The sequence below is a fragment of the Dermacentor andersoni genome, chromosome 8 (assembly GCF_023375885.2).
Source record: "Dermacentor andersoni chromosome 8, qqDerAnde1_hic_scaffold, whole genome shotgun sequence".
NCBI classification, from domain to species: Eukaryota; Metazoa; Arthropoda; class Arachnida; order Ixodida; family Ixodidae; genus Dermacentor; species Dermacentor andersoni.
Genome location: NC_092821.1, coordinates 20,428,508 through 20,451,066, shown reverse-complemented (window position 1 = coordinate 20,451,066; position 22,559 = coordinate 20,428,508). Strand labels below are relative to the sequence as shown.

Sequence of the window (22,559 nt, the reverse complement as noted above, 5' to 3'; positions counted from 1 at the left end):
AAGAGTGAAAAGACGCCCACGAACCTGCCTTACGAACAAAAGTCTCTGGCATTTCAAATAGACAAAAATAATTTAAAACTGCTAACTAAAAAGCTCCTTGTTTCACTTTTGCATTAAATATGCAAAAGAAGTATTAAAAAACCCACCTTTTCGTCCAAATGTTGCTCAAAAGACAAGCAAACACCTTTACGCAACACATAAAACTCTTTACCCAACAAACTTGATACTATTCTTTTGTAACTGCACATTGATAACCCGAACTGCAAGCAACAGATTATTGACTCTATTCAATCTTTTTGCAGATGGTGTTTATTGAAGTATAAGCACTCTGTGCACATCTACAGGTGTCCACCAAAATACCACAGTCGTTCGTTTGATGACTGTTAACAGCGACCTCAAAAATGAGTGCTATTAGCTTATGATAATTGTATTTCAACATTTCAGCCATCTTATATTGCAATATTATTTTCTTGCTGACATTAAATTGACTGGCACTTGAATTAAAGTTGTTAGTGCTTGTATTAAACATGTTGGCATTTGGATTGCTCATGCTCATCCAATGGCGGGAGTATATTTGTGCTGGCACTGAGATTAAATATGTTGGTGCTAGGATTTGATGTTTGTCACTTGGATTACATAGCGCGAAGCTCAGTTTATTTCCATAGTACTCGGATTATTTCAGCTGGCGCTAGGATTAAAGTGAGCAGGAAGACCTGTAGTATAGCGCCACCGGCTCTAGGCAATTCTTTTGTTTTTAAGAATACCTTTGTTTTGCTTTTGCGGCAGTTAGGTTTGGTCGATGGTTGGACTTGGCAAGGAACGTGTACACTTGCTCGCTGGCTCATTCATTGATTGGTTTGGCTGTTTGCTTACATTGAAAAAAATCATTGGGGGTGGTTTCTGCTCAATTTTTTTTTCTTTTTGCCATTGTCAGAGTCTGCTTCAACCTGAAAATGTAATTAAATTTATGTAATTTATTTGGCTTTCAGGACTATTCAGATGTTACAGAAAGGAGTAGGTAAAATTGACAAATGAGATCAAATACAGTTCACTTACAGTAGTTCGATCCTGATGGGACTGACGAAATTGATCGAATTGCACAGAGGTCGAATTAAATAAGATGCAGAAATAATGTCAAAGCACACTGCGGATTCATTTTTTAGTATTTGCCCAATTCTGACATGCCCTGAATCAAGTGTGTGCCTGATTTCTGTGTTGAAAGTGGAAAACTAATGTAAAGCTAACATTAAAGCTCCTGAACAGAGAGCACTCGATTTTCAGCTTGGTTGTACTCATTTCATTATATACTGTTTCATTGTAATGAGGTTCGACTGTAAATGGACAGTAAAAAGATGAACGATGTAAGAGAGAACGTAAATCATAAGTAAATGCCGGAACCTGAGTTTCACAAGATGCTGACGAAATCCGTGCTGGTTAAACAGACAAAAAAAAAAAAAATTGATTCCAAGAAATCAACCAGGCTGTAATAAATAACGTGTTCTAGTAGTTTGCAAGGAAGTTAATGAAAAAGTCTTGTAATTGAGTGGATTGCAAACACTACCGCATTTTTGCACAGATATCGCCTTGCCCACCTTTCAGTCATCACGTAGCTTGGCATTCTGCAAAGACTTCATGGAGATACAGTAATCTCTCAGTTGTACGAACGTCGGTTTATCGAATATTTCAGAATAATGAACTTTTTAAAAATCCCCAGCAGTTTTCTTATAGATTCTATGCAAAATTGTTTCACTTAAACGAATTTCGGAACAGTCAATATTTCAGTTTCACGAACTCACTCAGAGGACCAAGGCTTATTTTTACGTTATTTTTACGTTATTTTTACGATCGGCAACGTAACGTCGCTGGCGCTACAGCGCCCCTGGGGCAAAGCGGCGGCGCGGAAAACGAACGGCAACGAGGCGTGGCCTCCGAGATCGCCCGCACAAAACGAGCAAGCATGTAATTTCGGAGGCCATGAACAAAGTAACATCGCCGAGCCAGTGTCAAGCCCTATAACTCTAGCTGAGGTTGTAGGGTACATTGGAAAGTTGAGACTTTTTGTCTCAACAGCAAACTGTGCCAGAAGAAGTGTACAAAAACATTGACTCATTGGACAGTTTTGTTACTTCCTGTGCTTTAAAAGTACAAGTGCAGAAGAAGTTTAGTGATGTTTTTCTAAGTGAGAAAGGCAGCATTGTAACTGTTATGAACCTTGTACTTGTTGATATGTACAAATTCCACTTCACACATTTCTAACAATATGGATGCCATATCTTTTGCTCCATGAATTGCACTTCAAACTTTTGACTCTGTGTCCTATGTCTCATGTTGGTCTAGTGGATATTCAGTTTAGTGAACTTTCAGTTAAGTGAACTATTTCCTTTGGTCCCTTGAAGTTCACTCAAGTGAGAGTTCACTGTAGAAGGTAGTATTATCTACGAATAAGTTTTTGTATATTTAAGAAAATGGTATTTGATCTTGTAAGCGCCAGAAGAAAAGAGTCTAGCTTTGACAATTAATTTATAGATACCCTCTCAGGCAATCAATGTGAGTTTCATAAGCACATAATTTGGCACAGGAGTGTCAGGAAACCTTTGCAGCGTGTTATCAGTGAAGTGTGATCAACACTGCAACATTCTTCATGCAGAACTCTCTCACCACACTCTGATATTAAAACAATATCTGTACTTCCATATATTTTTACAACACTCCAAAATTTGTGTGGGTTTATTTCTGGAAGGTTAGGCAGTGTATTATGAAAGAAAATATGCTTTACGTTTTGAAGCGCTTGTTTGCATTTTGAAACGACGTACAGATAAGCAGACCACTTGATCAGTGTTTTGGCTGGTTTGCAACGGCGGAAGATTTGCTTCTTTTTGTTTTGTAGACGGCTCAAAGATGAGTTAAACCATGGAGCGCATTTAGAAAGCAATATTCAATGGATGGAGATGTATTTTTCGATGAGGGCTTTTACTTTGCACCTGAAAAGATGCCTGTTTGCATTACCAGACTGTTCCCATAATTGTGAGACTAATATGTCCACAAAGTACTGTGTTTTTGCATGTACTACCCACACCACAAATTGGAAAAAATCAACAGTGAAGTTAGAGTGTGGGTTATACACAAATATTGCCTGGAGCTGTGGCTTCACGGCAGTGTGGGGCGCGCTGCTGTGTAGCCACACCTCGAGACAAAGTTCTTCGCCACTTGGTTCCGTTTTCTCCTAGGGAACCCCACCCTCTCCCCAACACTGCATGTTGAAGCTCCTTTCACCCCTTCTTCACGGTCAGCCATTCTCCTCCTTATGGGTCGCCATTTTGCTCCCTCGGTCCATGCTAAGTGCTTTGTGATACGGCGGAGAGCGAAATCACAGTTGGGATTGTCAGCTCGGTTGCGTCTGCTCCGCTGCCAGTGCAAGGGCTGCTCCACCCGCGCTGTCTTCCTTTGTCGCGTGAATGCTAGCTGCGCTTTGCGAAGTGGTCCAATTCACATCAGATGCCACGTGACTGATTGGGCATGTTTAAACAGCTTTGTATGTGAATAATAAGCATTATTTAATAAACTGTGGTATTTACCAATGAAAACAAAAATGCATACATTGTGTGGCATAGACAGAAAAAAATTTATGTAAGACTGGGTTGGTTTAAAAGAAACTTTTTGAATTCTGTAATAAATGAGTAGCATCATTAATTTTAACACAAATGGTAGCTAGTTCCATAATTAAAAAGCGCTGAAATGAACAGTTTGCTTGCCGTAGTTAGTTTTGACTTTGGGCAAGGTGAGGTTCTTGTTAAAAGCAAATATTGTCCTGTTAGTGTTGTCTAGTGAAGAACACGAAATGAAAGTAAGAAGAATCGATTGTTGATATGCTTACATAACCAGATACCTACATTATATTTGGTTATGTCGGACACTGAGAATATTATTGGCTCACAATAATTCTTTGGCATTGGTGTGATATAAGCTAAAGATGATTTTTAATTGCTCTATTCTGGACGACTTGCAGTGGTGCAAAAATAAGTACTGTATGTCCCCATGTAATTATACAGTAGTTGATATGTGAATGAATGAATGCATAATACAATGATAAGAAAATAGAAAGTGAAAAAGAGTGACGAGCTCGAATGAGGATGCATACCACATAGGCCATCTTTTTTACGTCTGAGGTGTGGTGATGAAATTTTAAGTTTCTATCTGGTCTGACACCCAAATACATGCAGTCATCACTATCCTGGATTGAGTATTGTGGCACACAAATGGAACAGAACTAATGACCATTGATGCAATGTAAAGACATTGAATTTTGTTTAGCTGGATTAAATCGTGATCTGTTTAATTTACATCGGTGTAATATGTGGCAAAGGTCCACAGTAAGTTTATCTACTAGGCAGTTCATGCTTTTATCAGAGTCAAATATTGTAGTATCGTCAGCATACAGCAAACAATTACAGTGTGTGATGAAATTAGGGAGATCATTAAGATCAATTAAAAACAGGAGGGGGTCCAATAATGGACCCCTGTGGGTACCCCTATATTAGTCATTCTTTTTTTCTTTGGGTAAGTACTGACCCAAAGAAACGCTGATGCTGACCAAAGAAACGCAGTAAATGTTGACCACTTGGTTTCTATTGTGGAGACAACTGCAGATTAGCAGCAAGGCAGGGCCACATATTCCCCTTGCTTGTAGTTTTAGAAAGAGTATCTGGTGATCTATAGAGTCAAAGGCTTTAGTTAGGTCAACAAAAATAGAGCTGGCATAGCTACCATTGTCAATAGCTTTCTTTAGATAATCTGTGAGAAATATTAGGGTGAGATCTGCAGAATATGCTGATCAAAAGCTGAACTGATAACACATGAGAATATTAAAGTTGAGATAAATTCATAGGAATTTCTCAGTTAGTTTCTTGATTACTATGGGTCGGTAGTTCGTTAATTATGAACAATCTCCCTTTTTTCAAAACAGGCCTAACATTGGTGTGCTCGAGTTCACGAAGAAACATCCCCGTTTTAAATATTAAATTCACAGAGGCTGCAAAGATACTTGATTTGAATATTGTAACAGCGCTAATATTCAAATCAAGTATGCACCAACTCACCCGGAAAGAAATTTTAATGCAAAGATACGATGTGGACAAGTCATGCAACCATGAATGGACTGTTTTTGCAAAGTTTTGAGCGTTGTTGTTGCAGTTATTTCTGTGGGTTATACGCGCAGATATTTTTTTTTCTTTCCTGGCTGTTGTAATGGGGGGGTGTAGGTTACACGCAGTAGCAGGTTATATGCAGAAAAATACGACATTATAGTTCTGCATTCCATCATGCTCATGCTCATCCACATCGTGCTGATCCGCTGGCAGAATTGGCAATCCGCCCTGTGATGTGAATTGTACCTTATTCACTCTGATTTAGTCTTAGGAGTTAGATGTTGATTACAAGATGTTTGAAAGGGCAGTGACAGTGACCAAGAGTCTGTGTCTTTTTTTATTCATTCATGTACCCTAAAGGCCCTTTTACACATATAACATAGGGGGTTACATAACATTACATAACATATTACAGTTAATAAATGAAAAACAAGCGCCATTTGCTAAAACAGGACTTGATAAAACATTCTCAAATATACCGTATTTACTCGCATAATGATCGCACTTTTTTGTCAGAAAAATTGACGCAAATTCAGGGGGGCAATAATTACGCGGGTTAAATTTCCTGCAAAGAAAAATAACAAAAACATTTTGTTCCGTCTCGCATTTGCTGCGGGATGCGGGTGCGAGACACCAAAACAAAAATGGCAGCCGGCGGAGCAAGCCAAACGCGCCGAAGCCATTTTTTTTTCTTCTCATGAGTACATTACGTGCATTGAAACAGTTTCTTCCGTATCAGTGATGAATAATATCGTTAATATCGTTAAGTTTGCGGCAATAACGTAGCCATGTCCACTTTGAGGGGACAGAAACAGATGGGCGCGCTTAGCTGCAGTGACAGAAACGCATGGCCGGCGTGCTGCGGAAACTGCAGCATCTGTCTTCACTACTATCCTAACATGGCACGTTTCCGCTAAGGGTGGGTGAATATCTTAGCTGTGTTACAAGCGTTGGCGTACGAATAGGGTGCACTTTTAACGTATCAGTGTAAGCGTGGCTATAATCATTGCCGCGCGCGATTTGTTGCGTGCTCACGAGTGCAGGTGAAAAGAATCGAACGGCGCCTTTTTTTTTGTTTTTGTTCACCACAACCATTATAAAGCCTACCCATAATAAAGGCAAGTTTGGTTGTACCTCTTTTTGTCATGGAAGTGCGGAAAGTGATGAAAGTAATGAAATGAGGCATCTACTTAAGAATGTTTGGTGCGTGCTGAGAAGTCGTTCGCGTAGCATTCGACAGATGGTAAGCGCAATCATTATTAGCTAGACTTGGCACACGACATAACGCTGTGGCAAGTTCGGGGTGCGATCATTACACGGGAAATAAAAAAAAATCGAATTTTGCGGACAAAATTCAGGGGTGCGATCATTACGCAAGTGCGATCATTATGCGAGTAAATATGGTACACTGCTAACACTGAGAGCATACTGGAAAAAGTAGAACTAAGATGGTAGTGGCAACAATAGAAAATAGTACAATTCTAAGCAGTCGGCACAATACAATTCTAACAGTCGGCATGCAATAAGCACTTCAGTTTGCTAACAAAAGCGTTGTGGTCATTGACAGAAACAATTACCGCAGGCAGCTTATTCCAATGGTAAACGGCAAGGAACAATGGCGAATGACGCATAGCTTGGTACAAGCAATCTTTGGTTGTACTTAAAAGCCGTGGTCTACTCGGGGAAAGATGCGATGGGCCGTTTTGATATGAGATTCTGTGAATGGCACAGGATTGTAATAAAGTTGGTGAAAGTGAGATAACAGGGTAACAAGTCTTTGAATTTCCAGTGACATAAATTTAGATGCGATTTGATATCAGTAATGCTGGAGTAGCGAGAGTACTTCCTTGTGATAAACCTAGCAGCCTTATTCTGCAATTTAACAGGGATAGGCGGGCTAGTTGGTGGTCGATATTGGAATGCATCATGTAACCGCGCAAACAACAAAGGACAAAGAAGGAAACACACAGGACAGGTGTGGAACTTCAACTGAGATTTACACTGGGAAATGCCACATTTATACATGTATCATAATCACACTTGCTAATCATCAGACAACCATCACTTGACGTTGGCATGTGGGCGCGAGTGGCATAAATTTGCATCTAAATATTTGAACTCTTTATCACTCAGTGATTCTAGTTGCGATCTGACTAAAGTTATGTATGCTAGTAGTTCGGTTTCCTGATTTGCGAATGTAAGTGATGCCTAATGAAACCTAGGGTCTTCAACGCTTTGGTGGTGATGTAATCAATGTGTTTATGCCATGTCAGGTCTGAAGAAATACGAATGCCTGAATATTTTACTGGCATGAATTTTCTCTACGGAAACATTATTGATAGAATAAAAGGAGGACACAGTGAGTTTAGTTGTGGTAAATGTTACAGCTTTTGTTTTGGAAACATCTCCATCTCCATCTGCCATTCACATCACTTGGCGATTTCGTCAAGATCGGACTGCAAGGCATTAGTATCAGAAGGGTCAGTGATCTTGAGTTGCTTGTGGAACAGTAATTATCGAGATAAAGTAATTAGCATAAGTGAATTTTTGTTTGGGTTGTCCAGCAAATTTGTAATATGATCAGCAACATATAGCAGACAACTAGCATTTGCACTGAAGCCTGATAATGTGTTGTTTAGAAAGAAACTGGACTTGTTGCAGTTCGGAAAGCTCCGAGAGGGTTAGACATGTAGCATGCTGACAGTGGCACAGTCAAATAAGTTGATGACCCGCAGCGACAGCCCAGTGGCTATGGCATTGCGCTGCTGGGATTGACGTGGCAGGCTCCATGCAGGTCACAGTGGTCGCGTTTCACCAGGGGCACCCTGCACTAAATAACCCCAGATAGCCAAAACGAATCCCGAGTTCCCCACTGTGGCATGCCTCTTAATCAAATAGTGGTGCTGACACGTAAAACCTCGCAATTTAATTAACTTTTTTAGTCAAATGAGCCATCTGTCCTCATGTCTCACTGGATTATGTGGCCTTTGCTTGCTTGACATTACAGGTGGCGCTGCCGTCTATGGTGGACGGCGCACAAGTGTGAAAATGGCATGCTCCGAGGTTGTGGTTGTCAAAAAGGAACCCGTGTGGATGACCACGGAGGCTGCAGAGATTCACTTGGATGTCCAGGATGACATAGAAGAGTACCTCGTGGAAAAAACTTCGCCTCTCACAGAACCCAACGGTAAAGGAGTTAGGAAACATCTCGCGTGATTGAGTGATGAAACTTTTAAGAATTAAATGAATAGAAAGAAAAAAATATTAAGAATAAGGAAATACATTTACACATGGCCTCAGGGCCTAGGCATTAAAGCAAATCACAAAGCTCATTGCTCCTTATAAATTCAAGGGGGCTCCTGCAGGCAGGCTTCCTGTTCGGGTTTGCCGGCACTGTGCACCTCTCCTCTGTCTCTGACCCTTCCAAAATATGAGTCGACTGTGCCTATGTCAGAGGGGTGGAAGGGAGATGGGAAAGAGATGCGCGAGGTGGCGGTGAAGGTGTGGCGTGCAAAGTGCAAAGGCAGGTGTGGTGTCTTGCATTTAAAAAAATAATTTCTTTTACATACTTGGCTTTTGCATTATATTTTTTTTGGTGCACATATCCAGAAACCAGATTTGATTGTTGTAGCCAATAACGTGGCATGCAAGCATTGTAGTAAGCACTTTATTTTACCATAGAACACACATAGAAGTTCATCGTGCCACGGCTTCTCATTGACATTTATTTATTTAAATATGTTACAGGTCTCAAAGTGAGGCATTGAGTAAGGGCCTCACTTTTTTATTTGTGTTACACTATGATGAAGCAACTTGCTCTGTTCTGGATCCATTCTAATCTTTCAATTAGGTATTTCGGGTGGGGGAACCAAACAGGAGATGCGTACTCGAGCTTGGGATGAACGAGAGCTAGATAAGCTAGCTTGCGAACATTAGAAGGGACATTTCTTAAGTTGTGTTATAAGTAGCCCAAACGACTGGGAGGCGTTAGCTGAAATGGACGTGATGTGCCCTGTCCAAGAAAGATTCGATGTGAATAGAACTCCTAGATACTTAAATTGTGTAGCCATTGTAACAGTGTAATTATTAATATGGTAAGGATACGGTGAGGTTGTCGACTTTCGGGACGATATTACTTTGCATTTTGAGGTATTTAAAGTCATTAGCCATTTATTGTACCAGCTAATAATTTGTTCAAGGTCTTGCTGAAGAATGAGATGATCGTCTGAACTTTTAATTGGGCGATAAATTATGCAGTTGTTGGCAAATATTCTTATAGTGGAGGACACATTGTGAGGTAGGTCTTTCATAATGATTAGAAGAAGCAAGGGACCGAGGATGCTACCCTGTGGTACACCATAAGACACATCTGTTATGGAGGAAGAGTAGTTATATACAATAGTATACTGCTGACGATTAGACAGAAAGTCATGGAGCCATGACAAGGTAAGACAGTTCAATTTGAGTGCGGAGAGCTTTGATATAGGCGGCAATGCGCAACATGATTGAATGCCTTCAAAAAATCAAGAAGCAAGCAATCAATTTGTAGGATATAATTCCAAGCAATCAATTTGTAAGATATAATTCAAGTTAGTGTGTAGATCTGTTGTAATTCAAATAACTGTGTCTCGCATGGGAGGCCCTTCCTAAAACCATGCTGATTATGAAAAAGGAATTTGTTACTCTCAAGATATCTGTAAATCGGTGAAGCGATATGTTCGAGCAACTTGCAGGAAATGCATGTCAAGGAGATGAGACTATAATTCTCACAGGAGTTCCTGTTGCCATTTTTAAATACCGGTATAACTTTGGCCATCTTCCGATCTGTGGGAAGATGGCTAGTTGCAAGCGACTCTCTGTATATGCGAAGGCGAATTTTGCTTGATATTGGTTTGGTATTCTTTAAAATCTGTGAGTTTATACCATCTATGCCCCATGAAGAAGACATGTTAAGGTTACTTATGAGAGAAGGCCCTTCAAAGTGACTTCAATAGATTTCGTGTATTGGTAGCTTAATTCTGAAACACCAGGTATATTAGAAGTGTTCTCCTGTGTGAATACAGAGCTTAAAAATGAATTAAAGGCCTCTGAACATTCGCTGTCTAGAATAGGAATATTGCTATTGTTTTATGACACCTGGTCGAATTCGTTAGGCTTTATTATTTTCCAAAACTTGGCTGGATTGTTCTTAAACAGCTCAGCAAGATTATTAGAAAAATATTTACCCTTAGCTTCACCCAAAGCAGAACAGTACAATTTAAGGTACATTTTATAATTCTGCCACGCAGCTGATGTGCGTTCTCGCTTAGCAATATTATACAAGCATTCTTATTCCTCATGGGCTGAAGCTATTTAGTAAACTAGGAATTCAACTTATCATTCGTTAACCTACTTGTCTACTGATGCACACAGTGTATTTTTAAATATTAACCAGCTTTCTTCAACGATCTGTTATAAAATCATGGCCACATTGTGTTTACGAAGGAAGTTCCAAATTCTGAGATTATTGTTTTATAATTACCCTTATCGTAATTGCGAATTTGCTTTCTCGTTACACCCATAACCGGCGGCATTGAGTTTATTCTTATTTAGAGCAAATGGTGGTCACTGAAACAGTCCAAGTATTTCATGTGACCTGCTGTTTTCGGTGTAGTACTTAGAATAAGATCAAGAACATTAGCACCATGTGTGGGTTTCGTGACAACTTGAAAGAGATTGAAATCTAAAAACAAGTTGATGAATTCAGACAATATATGACAAGGAGAGGATAAATTCGTCCAATCATTTAGTGGATAATTGAAATCCCCAAGAAGATGAACTAAACCAGCCGGGAAGAGTTCCATGGCTTTATTTCACGTAGAGCATTGATGAAAGAACTGTTACAATCTGTTGCACAATAGCAATTGCCTATTAGTATCCTAGAAGATGACATCATGCAGGCCATCCAAGCAATCTCGAGATCAGAATTAGTGTTGCCCAGAAATGACGTAGTGGCTTTCTTCACACCAATCAAGACACCACCCTCTCTATTAAGAGAGTGGTTACACCTATAAATGTCATATATATTTGAAGATGAAAAGATTTCATCATTCTTTATTGCAGAATACAGCCAAGTCTCCGTGAAAGCGATATGTCCAATTTACTGTCTTTTAAGAAGGAAGAAATGAGATCACGCTTTGATAATACCGTATTTACTCGCACAATGATCGCACTTTTTTCTCAAAAACATTGACGCAAATTCAGGGGTGCGATCATCACGCGGGTTAAATTTCCCGCAAAAAGAAACATTTTCTTTTTTCATCTCGCATTTGTTGCGGAATGAGAAGCAGGCAGCTGCTGCTGTCAGTGCGGGACACCAAAACAAAAATGGCGGCCGGTGGAGCAAGCCAAACGTGTAGAATGCGATTATTTTTCTTCTCGTGAGTACATTATGTGCATCGAAACAGTTTCTTCATATCATTAATGATGAATATCGTTAATATTGGCAAGTTTGTGACAATAACGTAGCCATGTCCACTTTGAGGGGCCAGAAACAAAGATGGTCGCGCTCAGCTGTCAGTGACATAGAAACACATGGCGGGCATGCTGCGGAAACTGCGCCATTTTTCTTCACTGCTATCCTAATGCGGCACGTTTCCGCCAAGGGTGGGCGAATATCTTAGCTGCGTTACAAGTGGCGGCATATGAATAGGGTACACTTCTAAGATATCAGTGTAAATGTGGCCACTATCGTTGCCGTTTGCGATTTGTTGCGTGCCCACGAGTGCAGACGAGAATCGAGAGGCGCCCTTTATGTTGTTGTTGACCAAAACCATTATGAAGCCTACAGATAATATAGCTGAGACAAGTTTGGTTGCAGCTTTCTTTTTTTTTTTTTCATGGAAGTGGGGAAAGTGATGAAAGAAATGAAATGGGGCACCTGCTTAAGTATGTTGGCTGCATGCAGACCACTTGGTATGTCTTCAAGAGTCGTTTGGGTAGCATTCGACAGATGGTAAGTGCGATCATCATTAGCTAGACTTGGCACACGACATATCGCTGCGACAAGTTCAGGGTGTGATCATTACACAGGGAAGAAAAAAAATCGAATTTTGACGACAAAATTCAGGGGTGCGATCATTACATGAGTGTGATCATTTTGCGAGTAAATACGGTAAGCTTCGTATGGTGGCATATGATAGCGATAGCGAGGGTGAAGTCGGGGATAGTTTTAGTGCTTGGTGACTCTGTGTGCATGCTCTCAACTGTAGCTATCTATTCAGTGGAACAACTGCACTTACAAGAACCATCGTAGATATAAATTCTTGAATCAATACGCAGCTTGTCCACTGAAAGCTTAAAAGGTCTATTCTGGGTTTTCGCAAATTCAGTTAGCTTTTGTCTAGCACGCTGAGTTTCAGGTGAAAAATAATTGTGAATGGAATATGATGTTCCCTTCAGTTTGTGTGCAGAAGAGAGAATGCGATCTTTGTCCTTAAAGACGGTCAGCTTGGCTATTATGTGTCTCTGCTTGTCTTCATCGTCACTATATTTTCCCAACCAATGCGCCCGCACAAATTGTTCATTTATTTTGATGCCAAGCTTATCTGCACAGAAGTCGATTACTTTCTGCTCTGATTATCCCTAGTCTTCTGTAGCATTATCTTCCAAACCGAAAAATAGCAGATTCAAATGCTGCAGCCTTTTCTCGGAGTCGTTACAGTGTGCCCTAATAACTGCCACCTGCTCAGACACAATGCGTACGGCTTCGGAATTTGTCCCAGCCGTACATATGGGATTTTTGCAGTTCGGCAGGTGGTTGTTGATCCGGGTGAAGACACATGGATGATACCATGAGCGTTATCGTAGCCTGTAATAATAGCCAGCATGAGTTCAGCATGTTAGATTTGATATATTAAAAGCAGTATTGTTAAAGTGGGTTCAACTGTACAGTTGAGCGACTTTTTCTCAGTTAGCTTTTTGGACCTGCTCAGTTATTTGGACCTACTGGTGTAGGTGGCGTAGGTGGCGTAGGTAGTGTAGCAGGAGATGCAATTTTGGCCGCCATTACACAGATATTTCACAAATATCATGAAAATTTTTTCTGGCCTGATGCAGATAATTTTTTCACTGAATATAGAGCTGTGTACCTTTTTACAGCACCTCTAGAAACAAAGTCAGCAGATTTTTTTTAATGGCAAGTATACATCGTGCCTTGAAAACAATTTTTAGTAATTTTAATCAAATTTAGTATTTATTTGCTTTGCCATTAGTCTTTTACATTTTAAACTTGGGAGATCTGCCTAGATATCGGCACGCAGCTGTCGGCGGGGTATACAAGCTGCTTGGTTGTTCTGTACTCAAGCGAACACAGCGAAGGAGTCAGAGTCGGGAGAAAAAAGGAAAAAAAGACATTTATAGCCTGACAAGGACGAACAATTTAAACAAAACACAAGAATACCAACACACATGCACTTGCACATGCATCTAGATCAATGATGAAGATAAAAGAAATATAATGAACAGTTAACAGTAAATATAGAAATTAACACTACACAAAACACGCTTAACGGTGGTCAACTAAACAGAGTTCTAAAGAAAACCAATGATGGCATACGCATGGCCGGGCAGCAGCAGCAAGTCCATAAAGCGTGGAGTGGATGGCAGAGCTTTCCCGAAGAATGCTGGCAAGCTGATCTCGTTGCGGTGGATGCGATTGCTGGGCTGGGTTTTTCGGGAGTCTAGGTCTGACATCTTCCCTCGAGCAGGTTGAGCTAGGTTGAGGGGAACTACCGTGAGCTTCGTTGCAGACGTTGGTTTGTCATCTCTTACGTCAACTAGTAACTCACAGTTCAGACGTGGCTAGGCTGCTCAGGCAATACTGGGCGGCACTAGCTTATTCTTCTCAGAAGAATATAGGCTCAGCTTCCAGACTGCTTAGCTTGGTCTAAAACCTGCGTTTCAATAACTTCTCCTTTCCCTAGGTCTCTGTGTTGGGGAACGGCAGATATTGGTGATGATCCAATAAAGTTCAGCCAATTGAATCCCGGCTCCTTCCAAGGTCTTGGCTGCACCCCTTAATTAAGGGCCAGGCAACGGGTGATTCCGCCCTGCTGTTTGAGGTTGCGCACTTGTATTACACTACATACGTACACCCTTGAGTCCGTGGCAGGCCTCTATTGTCCGTTCACAAACACAGGAGAAACGACAGAAGCTGGCCATATGACACTGTCGGCACACATACACTGTCAGCAATTTGTGGGCACAGGATTGCACAGAGACATCACATATTTCGGAGTATTTGCACCCCTGCCTTCTTAGCAAGCTTCTCATGCACGCGTGGGGCAGAGAATACACAGGGGTTCCTACAAAAAGCCGTCGGGGCGTCATGGTAGCTCCAACAACAACAAGTACTCTCTAAACCTGCCTTTGACTTCTTTCGGCTGCTTGCCCAAGTGGCCGGCAATAACCATCTTCTTCGTCGGTTCCTATTCCTACGACCTTTTGGTGCCCATTGATCAGTGTTTTGCCAAATCGAATAATGCCGCACCGTGACAACTACCCAGTGACCTAAGTTGATGGGAAAACAGTTTGAGCTGGACATAGATTGGCCATTGATGTATTGATGTGCTTACATAGGTCGACGACATCTTCTACGCAGTCGGTGAAGTTCTCACCAGGCTGTTGGGAACGGCAGCGCAAGCGCTCTTCAGCATGAAGCTTGTGCACTGTGGGGTGACCGAGAACTTGCTTGAAGCTTGTCTTGAAGTCGGACCAGGTGCGAAGGTCAGATTCGTGGTTCTGAAACCACAGGTTTGCAACGCCCGTGAGGTAGAAGACCATGTTGTTCAGTTTGAGTATTGTCCCATTGGTTCTGGGCACTCGCACGCTCATAGGATGAGAGCCATGCTGCAACGTCATTTTCGTCGAAGCCGCTAACGGTTGTTGGATCCTGTTCATACAGCGAGCCGGGACATAGAAGAGTGGGCAATGCCGGCAGTGGGGACTTGTGCCATCAGGCGTAATGGGTGGCAACTTCCTAGTGCTGAGTTCCAGGGTTGGGGAAAGCCTAACAACCTCCACCAAATGTGTAATGCTGTTTAATTACAAAGCCAGAAAGATAAACAGGCAGGTCTGTTGGTCGAGCATCATATGCCAAGCGTGTGAGCTCTATCCTTGAGCGAGGCGTTAATGATACACCTGTCTTCTTCACTTCAGCAGTTATGTGCAGTCTTATTGCTTGTAGTAATGGTTCAAACTAAAGTTCAAACTCAATGGTTCAAACTAAAGTAATGTTTAACAGTTTCGGAAGAGAACAGCAATTTACAATATGTAGCGAGGCACTGGAAATGGTAAGGGAATACATCTACTTAGGGCAGGTAGTGACGGCGGACCCGGATCAGGAGACGGAAATAATCAGAACAATAAGAATGGGCTGGGGTGTGTTTGGCAGGCATTCTCAGATCATGAACAGCAGGTTGCCGTTATCCCTCAAGAGAAAAGTGTATAATAGCTGTGTCTTACTAGTACTCGCCTACGGGGCAGAAACCTGGAGGCTTGCGAAAAGGGTTCTACTTAAATTGAGGACGACGCAACGAGCTATGGAAAGAAGAATGATGGGTGTAACATTAAGGGATAAGAAAAGAGCAGATTGGGTGAGGGAACAAACGCGAGTTAATGACATCTTAGTTGAAATCAAGAAAAAGAAATGGGCATGGGCAGGACATGTAATGAGGAGGGAAGATAACCGATGGTCATTAAGGGTCACGGACTGGATTCCAAGGGAAGGAAAGCGTAGCAGGAGGTGGCAGAAAGTTAGGTGGGCGGATGAGATTAAGAAGTTTGCAGGGACGACATGGCCACAATTAGTACGTGACCGGGGTTGTTGGAGAAGTATGGGGGAGGCCTTTGCCCTGCGGTGGGCATAACTAAGCTGATGATGATGAATGGTTCAAAAGGAATATACATTAATAGAGCTTCTTGGGCAAGTGGTTTACAAATCTGACCAACTTTGTGTGGCACTTTGTGTGTATTTCTATTTGCATGTTCCATCTAGCACCCAAGAACAATGCTTCGTAAATATGTATTGTTTCAAACTCATGCATAGTGTAGATTCTGCATCTACATAGAGTGCCCTACCAGCTTTTACAATGACGTCATCCACGTGAGCAGACCGTGAGCGGTCGGATGATAGCGTCACATCTAGATACTTGTATATAGGTTCATTTTTTATCAGGGTATTATTTGTCTGGTAAAGACTTACAATCCGTTTCTTCTTTTTTGTAAAACATACATGAACACACTTTTATAAATTCAAATTCCTCTTCCACGTGGAACACCAAGTATTAATACATTCTATGTCAAATTGTAACATGGCAGCATCTTGTTCACTCTTAATTTTCCTATAAATAACACAATCGTCGGCAAACAACCATATACATTCTGAATACAAGAAATACCAACAGAAATATCATTTATATAAAGTAAAAACAAAAGTGGCCTTAGGACTGAGCCCTCTGGGACTCCTGACGTCACATCAGTGTAGGCCGAGCTTTTGCCGTTCACAACAACACATTGTCGGCGCTGAGACAGATAATTTTCAATCCATGCGAGCATGCTTGAGTGAATATTTAACATTTTAAGTTTAATAAGAAGAAGTGGATGTGACACTGTGTCGAATGCCTTGTGAAAGTCTAAAAAGACACAATCTATTTGTCCTCCCTCGTCAACATCGAATTCCAATTCATAATAAAATTTAATTAATTGTGTTGTGCAAGATAGAGCTTTCCGAAACCCGTGTTGTTCTTTGATTAGTATATTATTATTTGTTATATGACGCATTATCTCGGTATATGTAATATGCTCAGTGATTTTGCACGAGATTGATGTCAGTGAGATAGGCCTGTAATTCGCGACATCTGTTTTCGAACCCCATTTATGCCCTTTATGAATAGGTACAACTTGAGCGGTTTTCCAATCATTAGGTAAGAGTCCTGTGGATAGCGATTTGACATAGATTAAATAAAGGTACATCGATGTAGGTGTAGCACACCGCTTTAGTATACGTGGAGATATACTATCCAGACCGCTTGCTTTGGTTTCATCTATGACCTTTAGGAGTGCCTCGATGCCTCTAATGCTTAATTCAACTTGTTCCATTAAAGGAAGTGTGCTTGCATGTGGTGTAGAGCTATGATTACATTTAGGTAGGAAGACAGATGGAACATATGTATTCAAATGCGTTGCCTTTTTAGTATTGTCTGTAATTATTTGTTGAGTACAAACAATTTCATTTATTCCTGCAAAATCTGATCCGCATCCTTTTAAAAACCTCCAAAAATGTTTAGGATTAGTTTTCATTCTGTGGTTGAGTGTCTTAAAGTACTCTTCCTTCGTATTTTTTATAGCAAACTTATACTCCTGTGTTACTTGAGGTAACTTATTTATGTGATTCATACTTTCAGTTTTTTTGTATCTATTAAATGCTCTCTTTCCTTTTTTAATTATTCCGAGAATACGCGAATTCACCCAGGGTTTCTTACGTTTTTTGAGTCTGGTGGAATCTATGCTTCGAACATACTTGTCCGTAAGCTCAAGCAGTTTATCTTTAAAAACCCGCCATAAATCATGGATGTCGTAATCCTCAGCAAGACTTTCAAAAATTGGCAAGTAATCGAGGAGCTCCTGGGAGATACTAGGATAATCACCTTTTTCGAAGAAAAAAACTCCTTGATGTGGATGATGTTGATCGGTTAATATCTGTTTTAATGTTTGCAATGACAGCGTGATGGTCACTTATTCCTGGTATTATATAAACTGAGCTAATAAGGGTAGCTGAGCTGCAGAACAAAAGGTCCAGAATGTTACTATTCCGAGTTGGAGCATTGACATCCTGTAATAGTCCGAAGGTGTTTACAATGTTTTTCATTTCGAAGTTTATACGGCTGTCAACATTGCATACACAATCACCTTCTAGCCATTCCAAGTCAGGTAAGTTAAAATCACCCGCAAGCAAAATAGGCTGCCGGGATGCCTCCGAAACAATGTCAAACAAAGATTGCAACGGTTTTAAATTTGAGTTCGGTGTTCTGTAGAATGATCCAACAGCGTATGAGGAGTTATCAGGTAGGGTGACTGAGCACCAAATTGATTCAACATCGTACGTATCAAGATCTAGCATTAATGACTTAAGAGTGAATTAACAAAAACACCCCTCCACTGAGGCGGGGCCTGTGCTTCCGATAAGCAAGCAATGAATTCTTTAGGGAATACTTCACTATCTGCGATAGACGGGTTCATCCACGATTCTGTGCCAAAAACGATGTCAGCCTTAACGGACTCTATCAGACCAGCGAATTCTTCGACTTTTGTTTAATATACTCCTACAGTTTATTACAACAGCAACGAGGTTACGGCATACTTGTTTAATTTCCTTTCTATTGCGTCATCGTTGCCTGAATGGAACAACTTCTTTTTTTTCCTTTGTCCCACCTGAAGGTCTTTCCGTTAATAAGTTTGTCGAAGTTTAGCTTTACCTTGTTATTGCTGTCTGCTTTTTTAACTTTTGCGTATTCCCACAGATGCTTCCGCATTTCTCGGGTCTCAGATGAATAACCCTGATCCACACTGTACGGTGACCCCTTCAACTTATTAGAATTTGACAGGACGTCCTGTTTTTCCTTATATGAAGAAAAATTTGCTAGGACTGGCTTTTTGAACCTATCGCTGTAACGACCTACTCGGTGTGCCCTTTGTATCGAATTCAGTTCGATCCCCAGGTTAGCTTTGCAAATACTTTTAACCAAGTTTTCTGATTGAATCCACGTTTCAGAATGGTTTCCGTCATCTATTCCATAGAAGACAAGATTAAGCCTGCGACTTCTGTTTTCAAGATCGATGTTTTTTTTCGCACGGCAGATACTTGTTGTTCAAGCGATCCTATTGCATTTGCTTGATCCGGCACTAATTTATTTACAGTTCCAACCCGTTCCTCAGTTACACCAAGCCTACTGTTTACTTCCGCGAGCATAGCCTCGTGCTTGGCTAACTTGGTATCGATGGTATCTAGATTGCTCATGATTGCTGCCTGACCAGTCTGTAAACTTTTGAGTACCTCCATTGCTGCTTCGGTGAGAGGTCCAGGATTAAGCTCGACATCGCCCGATAGCAACAAAAGAATAATCAAGTACAACACTCTATTCACAAAGAGGCGGAAATTTCGGTAAGACACTCGCGCGCACATTTGTCTGCGACGGTGCGCAGTAGCACTTATCGTGGGAGGAGCCGGCAACGCGCATAGCGGACCATGAAGTTGCATTGGATAGTAAGTACTAACCTGCATGGTCCTGTCACATGGTCCTCGATGCTCAACAGGGACTGGTAGTACGTCGTCGACGAGCGGCTCATTCAAACGGTGATGTAAGCCGGTGATAAGTGGCAATCCGCTGTTAAACTTGTTTGTCGTCGTGGCCCATCCGATTTCGCTTGATGAAGACGGTTTCGGCGATAGTGGGAGCAGTGCCCGCTCGCCATCCACACCGAGCAGGATCGCTGATCCGATTGCAATAAGGACCTGCATAACCAACAGTGGTGTTAGCTGCGCGTCAGCCAGCGTGCCGGCTCCAAATCCTTTCTATTTATTCCTGCAATAAACTGCAATGTGTTCGTTGAACACTTGTCACTTGTACTTGTTTTCTCTGTGTCATCGTTCTTATTACACTACCATCATAATGAATCCCTAAGAAAAGTTGAAGTGATGTCGAATAAAAATTCATACATGGCTGCAGAATAATGTAACCATGTGCTTATTACAGATAGCAAGAGAATGTAAATAAAAATGTATTTACAATTCGATCCCTGATATATCAAACTCGGTAATGCGTTCAAACTTTGATATAACAAAGTTGGTAAAATCAGCCCTTGGTTTCAGTATATGAAAATGTCGTTCTATTGAAATCAAGCCTTTTGTGCAAATAAATAAAGTCCAACCTAAATATATCGAAGATGGATATATCGAATTATTGCGTATATCAAGCACTTTTTACATCACATGGAGAATTGCATGCATTTTTTAGTTTTCATTTAGAACATGGTTGGCGGTAAAATGGATATATCGAACTTTCCCGCAACACCCTCGAAGATAGCGGTGGCATGATGAGCGGTCCCGACTGCTGTGCACTATAGCTGCACGCATCGATTGCGCAGAGGGAGCCATGTGAACGTACTCAAACGGCGGCTTGGCGAGGTCAACAACGTTAACGACGCATTGCATTTGTCGCACTGACTCCTCCTTGGTGCTGGACTATGTGCCTGCCGCGCCTCGTGAGGAATGGCGGTTTCCGTCCACATAGACGCGCGCTGTTCACTAGGCTGACTCGTAGACCTCATGACAGATGCCACTTAATACTTTGTTATTGGAATAAACGAGAAGTCGCACATTCTCGTGCGCATTCTCGTGACGCCTGCGGCAGAAAAGATGTTCCACGTCTGCCACCAAGGTCTGTGAGTGGTGGCGCTGGCTAACACTCCCAGGGTTCTACAAGGAAACATAAACACCGAAAAAGTGGACAGGAAAGCAGTGCGGCGGTAGCTCAATTGGTAGAGCATCGCACGCGAAATGCGAAGGGTGTGTGGGATCGTTCCCCAGCTGCGGCAAGTTTTTTTCATCTACTTTCATTTCCATGTATTTATCGTTTCTTTATTTCATTTATTAAGCACAAGTAATTTCCGCTATGTTGTCCTTGGTGTCAGTATTTGTTGGCTTTTTATAATATGGGTAATAAAACATCAGGCCCCTTGATTAACCCCCTTTCTTCTCTTTTGTTACATAACGAGGGTCTCGAATACGGCAACATTGATGCCTTCAGGTAGCACCCCCATGCCTTCAGGTAGCATATGTGGGTTTATTGACTGGTTTCCTTCACCCAAAAAGATCACATTTTCGTGACGCCTGCGGCAAAAAGGATGTCCCACGTCCGCCGCCAAGGTCTGTTAGTGGTGGCGCTGGCTAACACTCCCAGGGTTCTACAAGGAAACATAAATACCTAAGAAAGTGGACGGGGAAGCGGCGCCGTGGTAGCTCTATTGGTAGATCATCGCATGCAAAATGCGAAGGTTGTGGGATCGTTTCTCACTGCGGCAAGTTTTTTCATCCACTTTCATTTCCATTTATTTATCGTTTCTTTATTTCATTTATTAAGCAAAAGTAATTTATCCTCTGTTGTCCTTGATGTTGGTGTTGGCTTCTTATGATTTGTTATTGGCGTGTTTCAAAATGCTGCGATCGACGGACGTGGAGATCGCAGTGGAAGTAACGACCAAACGAAGTTGCTGCCGAGGTTGATTCTGCAAGCGCTGATTTTGCCCCGCTCCCGACTTCAACTGAGGCTGTAGCTGCTTTGGCCCTTCTACGCTGCTACAGCGGCGCAATAGAAGACACTGGCCTATTGCTTGTGAATTGTTTAGACTATGTTGAGGACGCCATGGTTATGCATGTGGCTGCCACTAAGAAGCAGGCGACACTGCTGCAGTACTTTCAGCAAAATAAATAAATAGTTTGTGTGAAGCTTCAAGAGAATGTCGCTTGATGTGTACCTCGATGGCGGTGTGGTTGTCGATGTGCCGCGGGAGACTGCATGGTTAGCTGCACGTTGGCAACCTGCCCTTTGATGCCGTGAGTGAGACGTCGGGTGCACATGAAGGGAAGTCGTGCTGCGATTAGCCGTTCCTCAACGTCGTTCAATCTCGGTAGATGGTCAGTCATTGGGAGGTAGACGTACTCGTTCGTGGTCGAAAATCGGGGCACGGTACCTTTGAGCAGGGAGGGAACCTTTACAGGTCAATATGCATATTCAAGTGATGAGACAAGGTTTTGTGTAGAATGAAGGAATTTTACTTCAATTTTGAGACTGGAGTTTTTGTTCACGTACATGAAAATTTCACGGAAGGTTAGCCATGAACAGTTTCGGTGTGACACACCTGCAAACGCTGTGAACGAAAAGTATGGAGTGCCATTTCATCCTGTCTGTCAGGACCCATATGGGGTCACCATCGGTGGAAAAAAGGCAAAAAGAAAACAGCAGATGCGGACAATTTGGCTCCACAAAATAGAAATTGAAAATGATACATCGAACCAAGTGGCACTTCTGAGGCACCAACGGACATGGTCGATTCGAGCGATGCCGGCTTTTACTTTATGTAGGTATGCGTCACTTGCGACGACTGGTACTTTCAGCATCAGTCCGTAATTTCTTCCCGAGGAATCCTCCTCTTTGTAGCGAACATCCTTCATTTTAGCATCCCAAGCAAGTTGACGCTGCACAGCTTGAGTGATGAACAGCTTGTTGAAGATAGCGCGAGACATTGCAAACTTGCAGTGGACGTCTTCTGCGACTGATGCCTTATGATCGAACAGGCGAGTTCCCCGAGCCGCCCATC

At 41.8% G+C, this 22,559-nt stretch overlaps 1 protein-coding gene across 1 annotated transcript in view; it reads left to right on the top strand.

The window, feature by feature from the left end:
• The window catches only part of LOC126526616 (uncharacterized), a 67,619-nt gene that overhangs the window by 29,722 nt on the left and 15,338 nt on the right, over positions 1–22,559 (top strand). Inside the window, exon 3 of the mRNA XM_050174483.2 lies at positions 8,152–8,331. Coding sequence (XP_050030440.1) covers positions 8,152–8,331 — 180 coding nt within the window. The remainder of the gene's footprint in view (positions 1–8,151; positions 8,332–22,559) is intronic.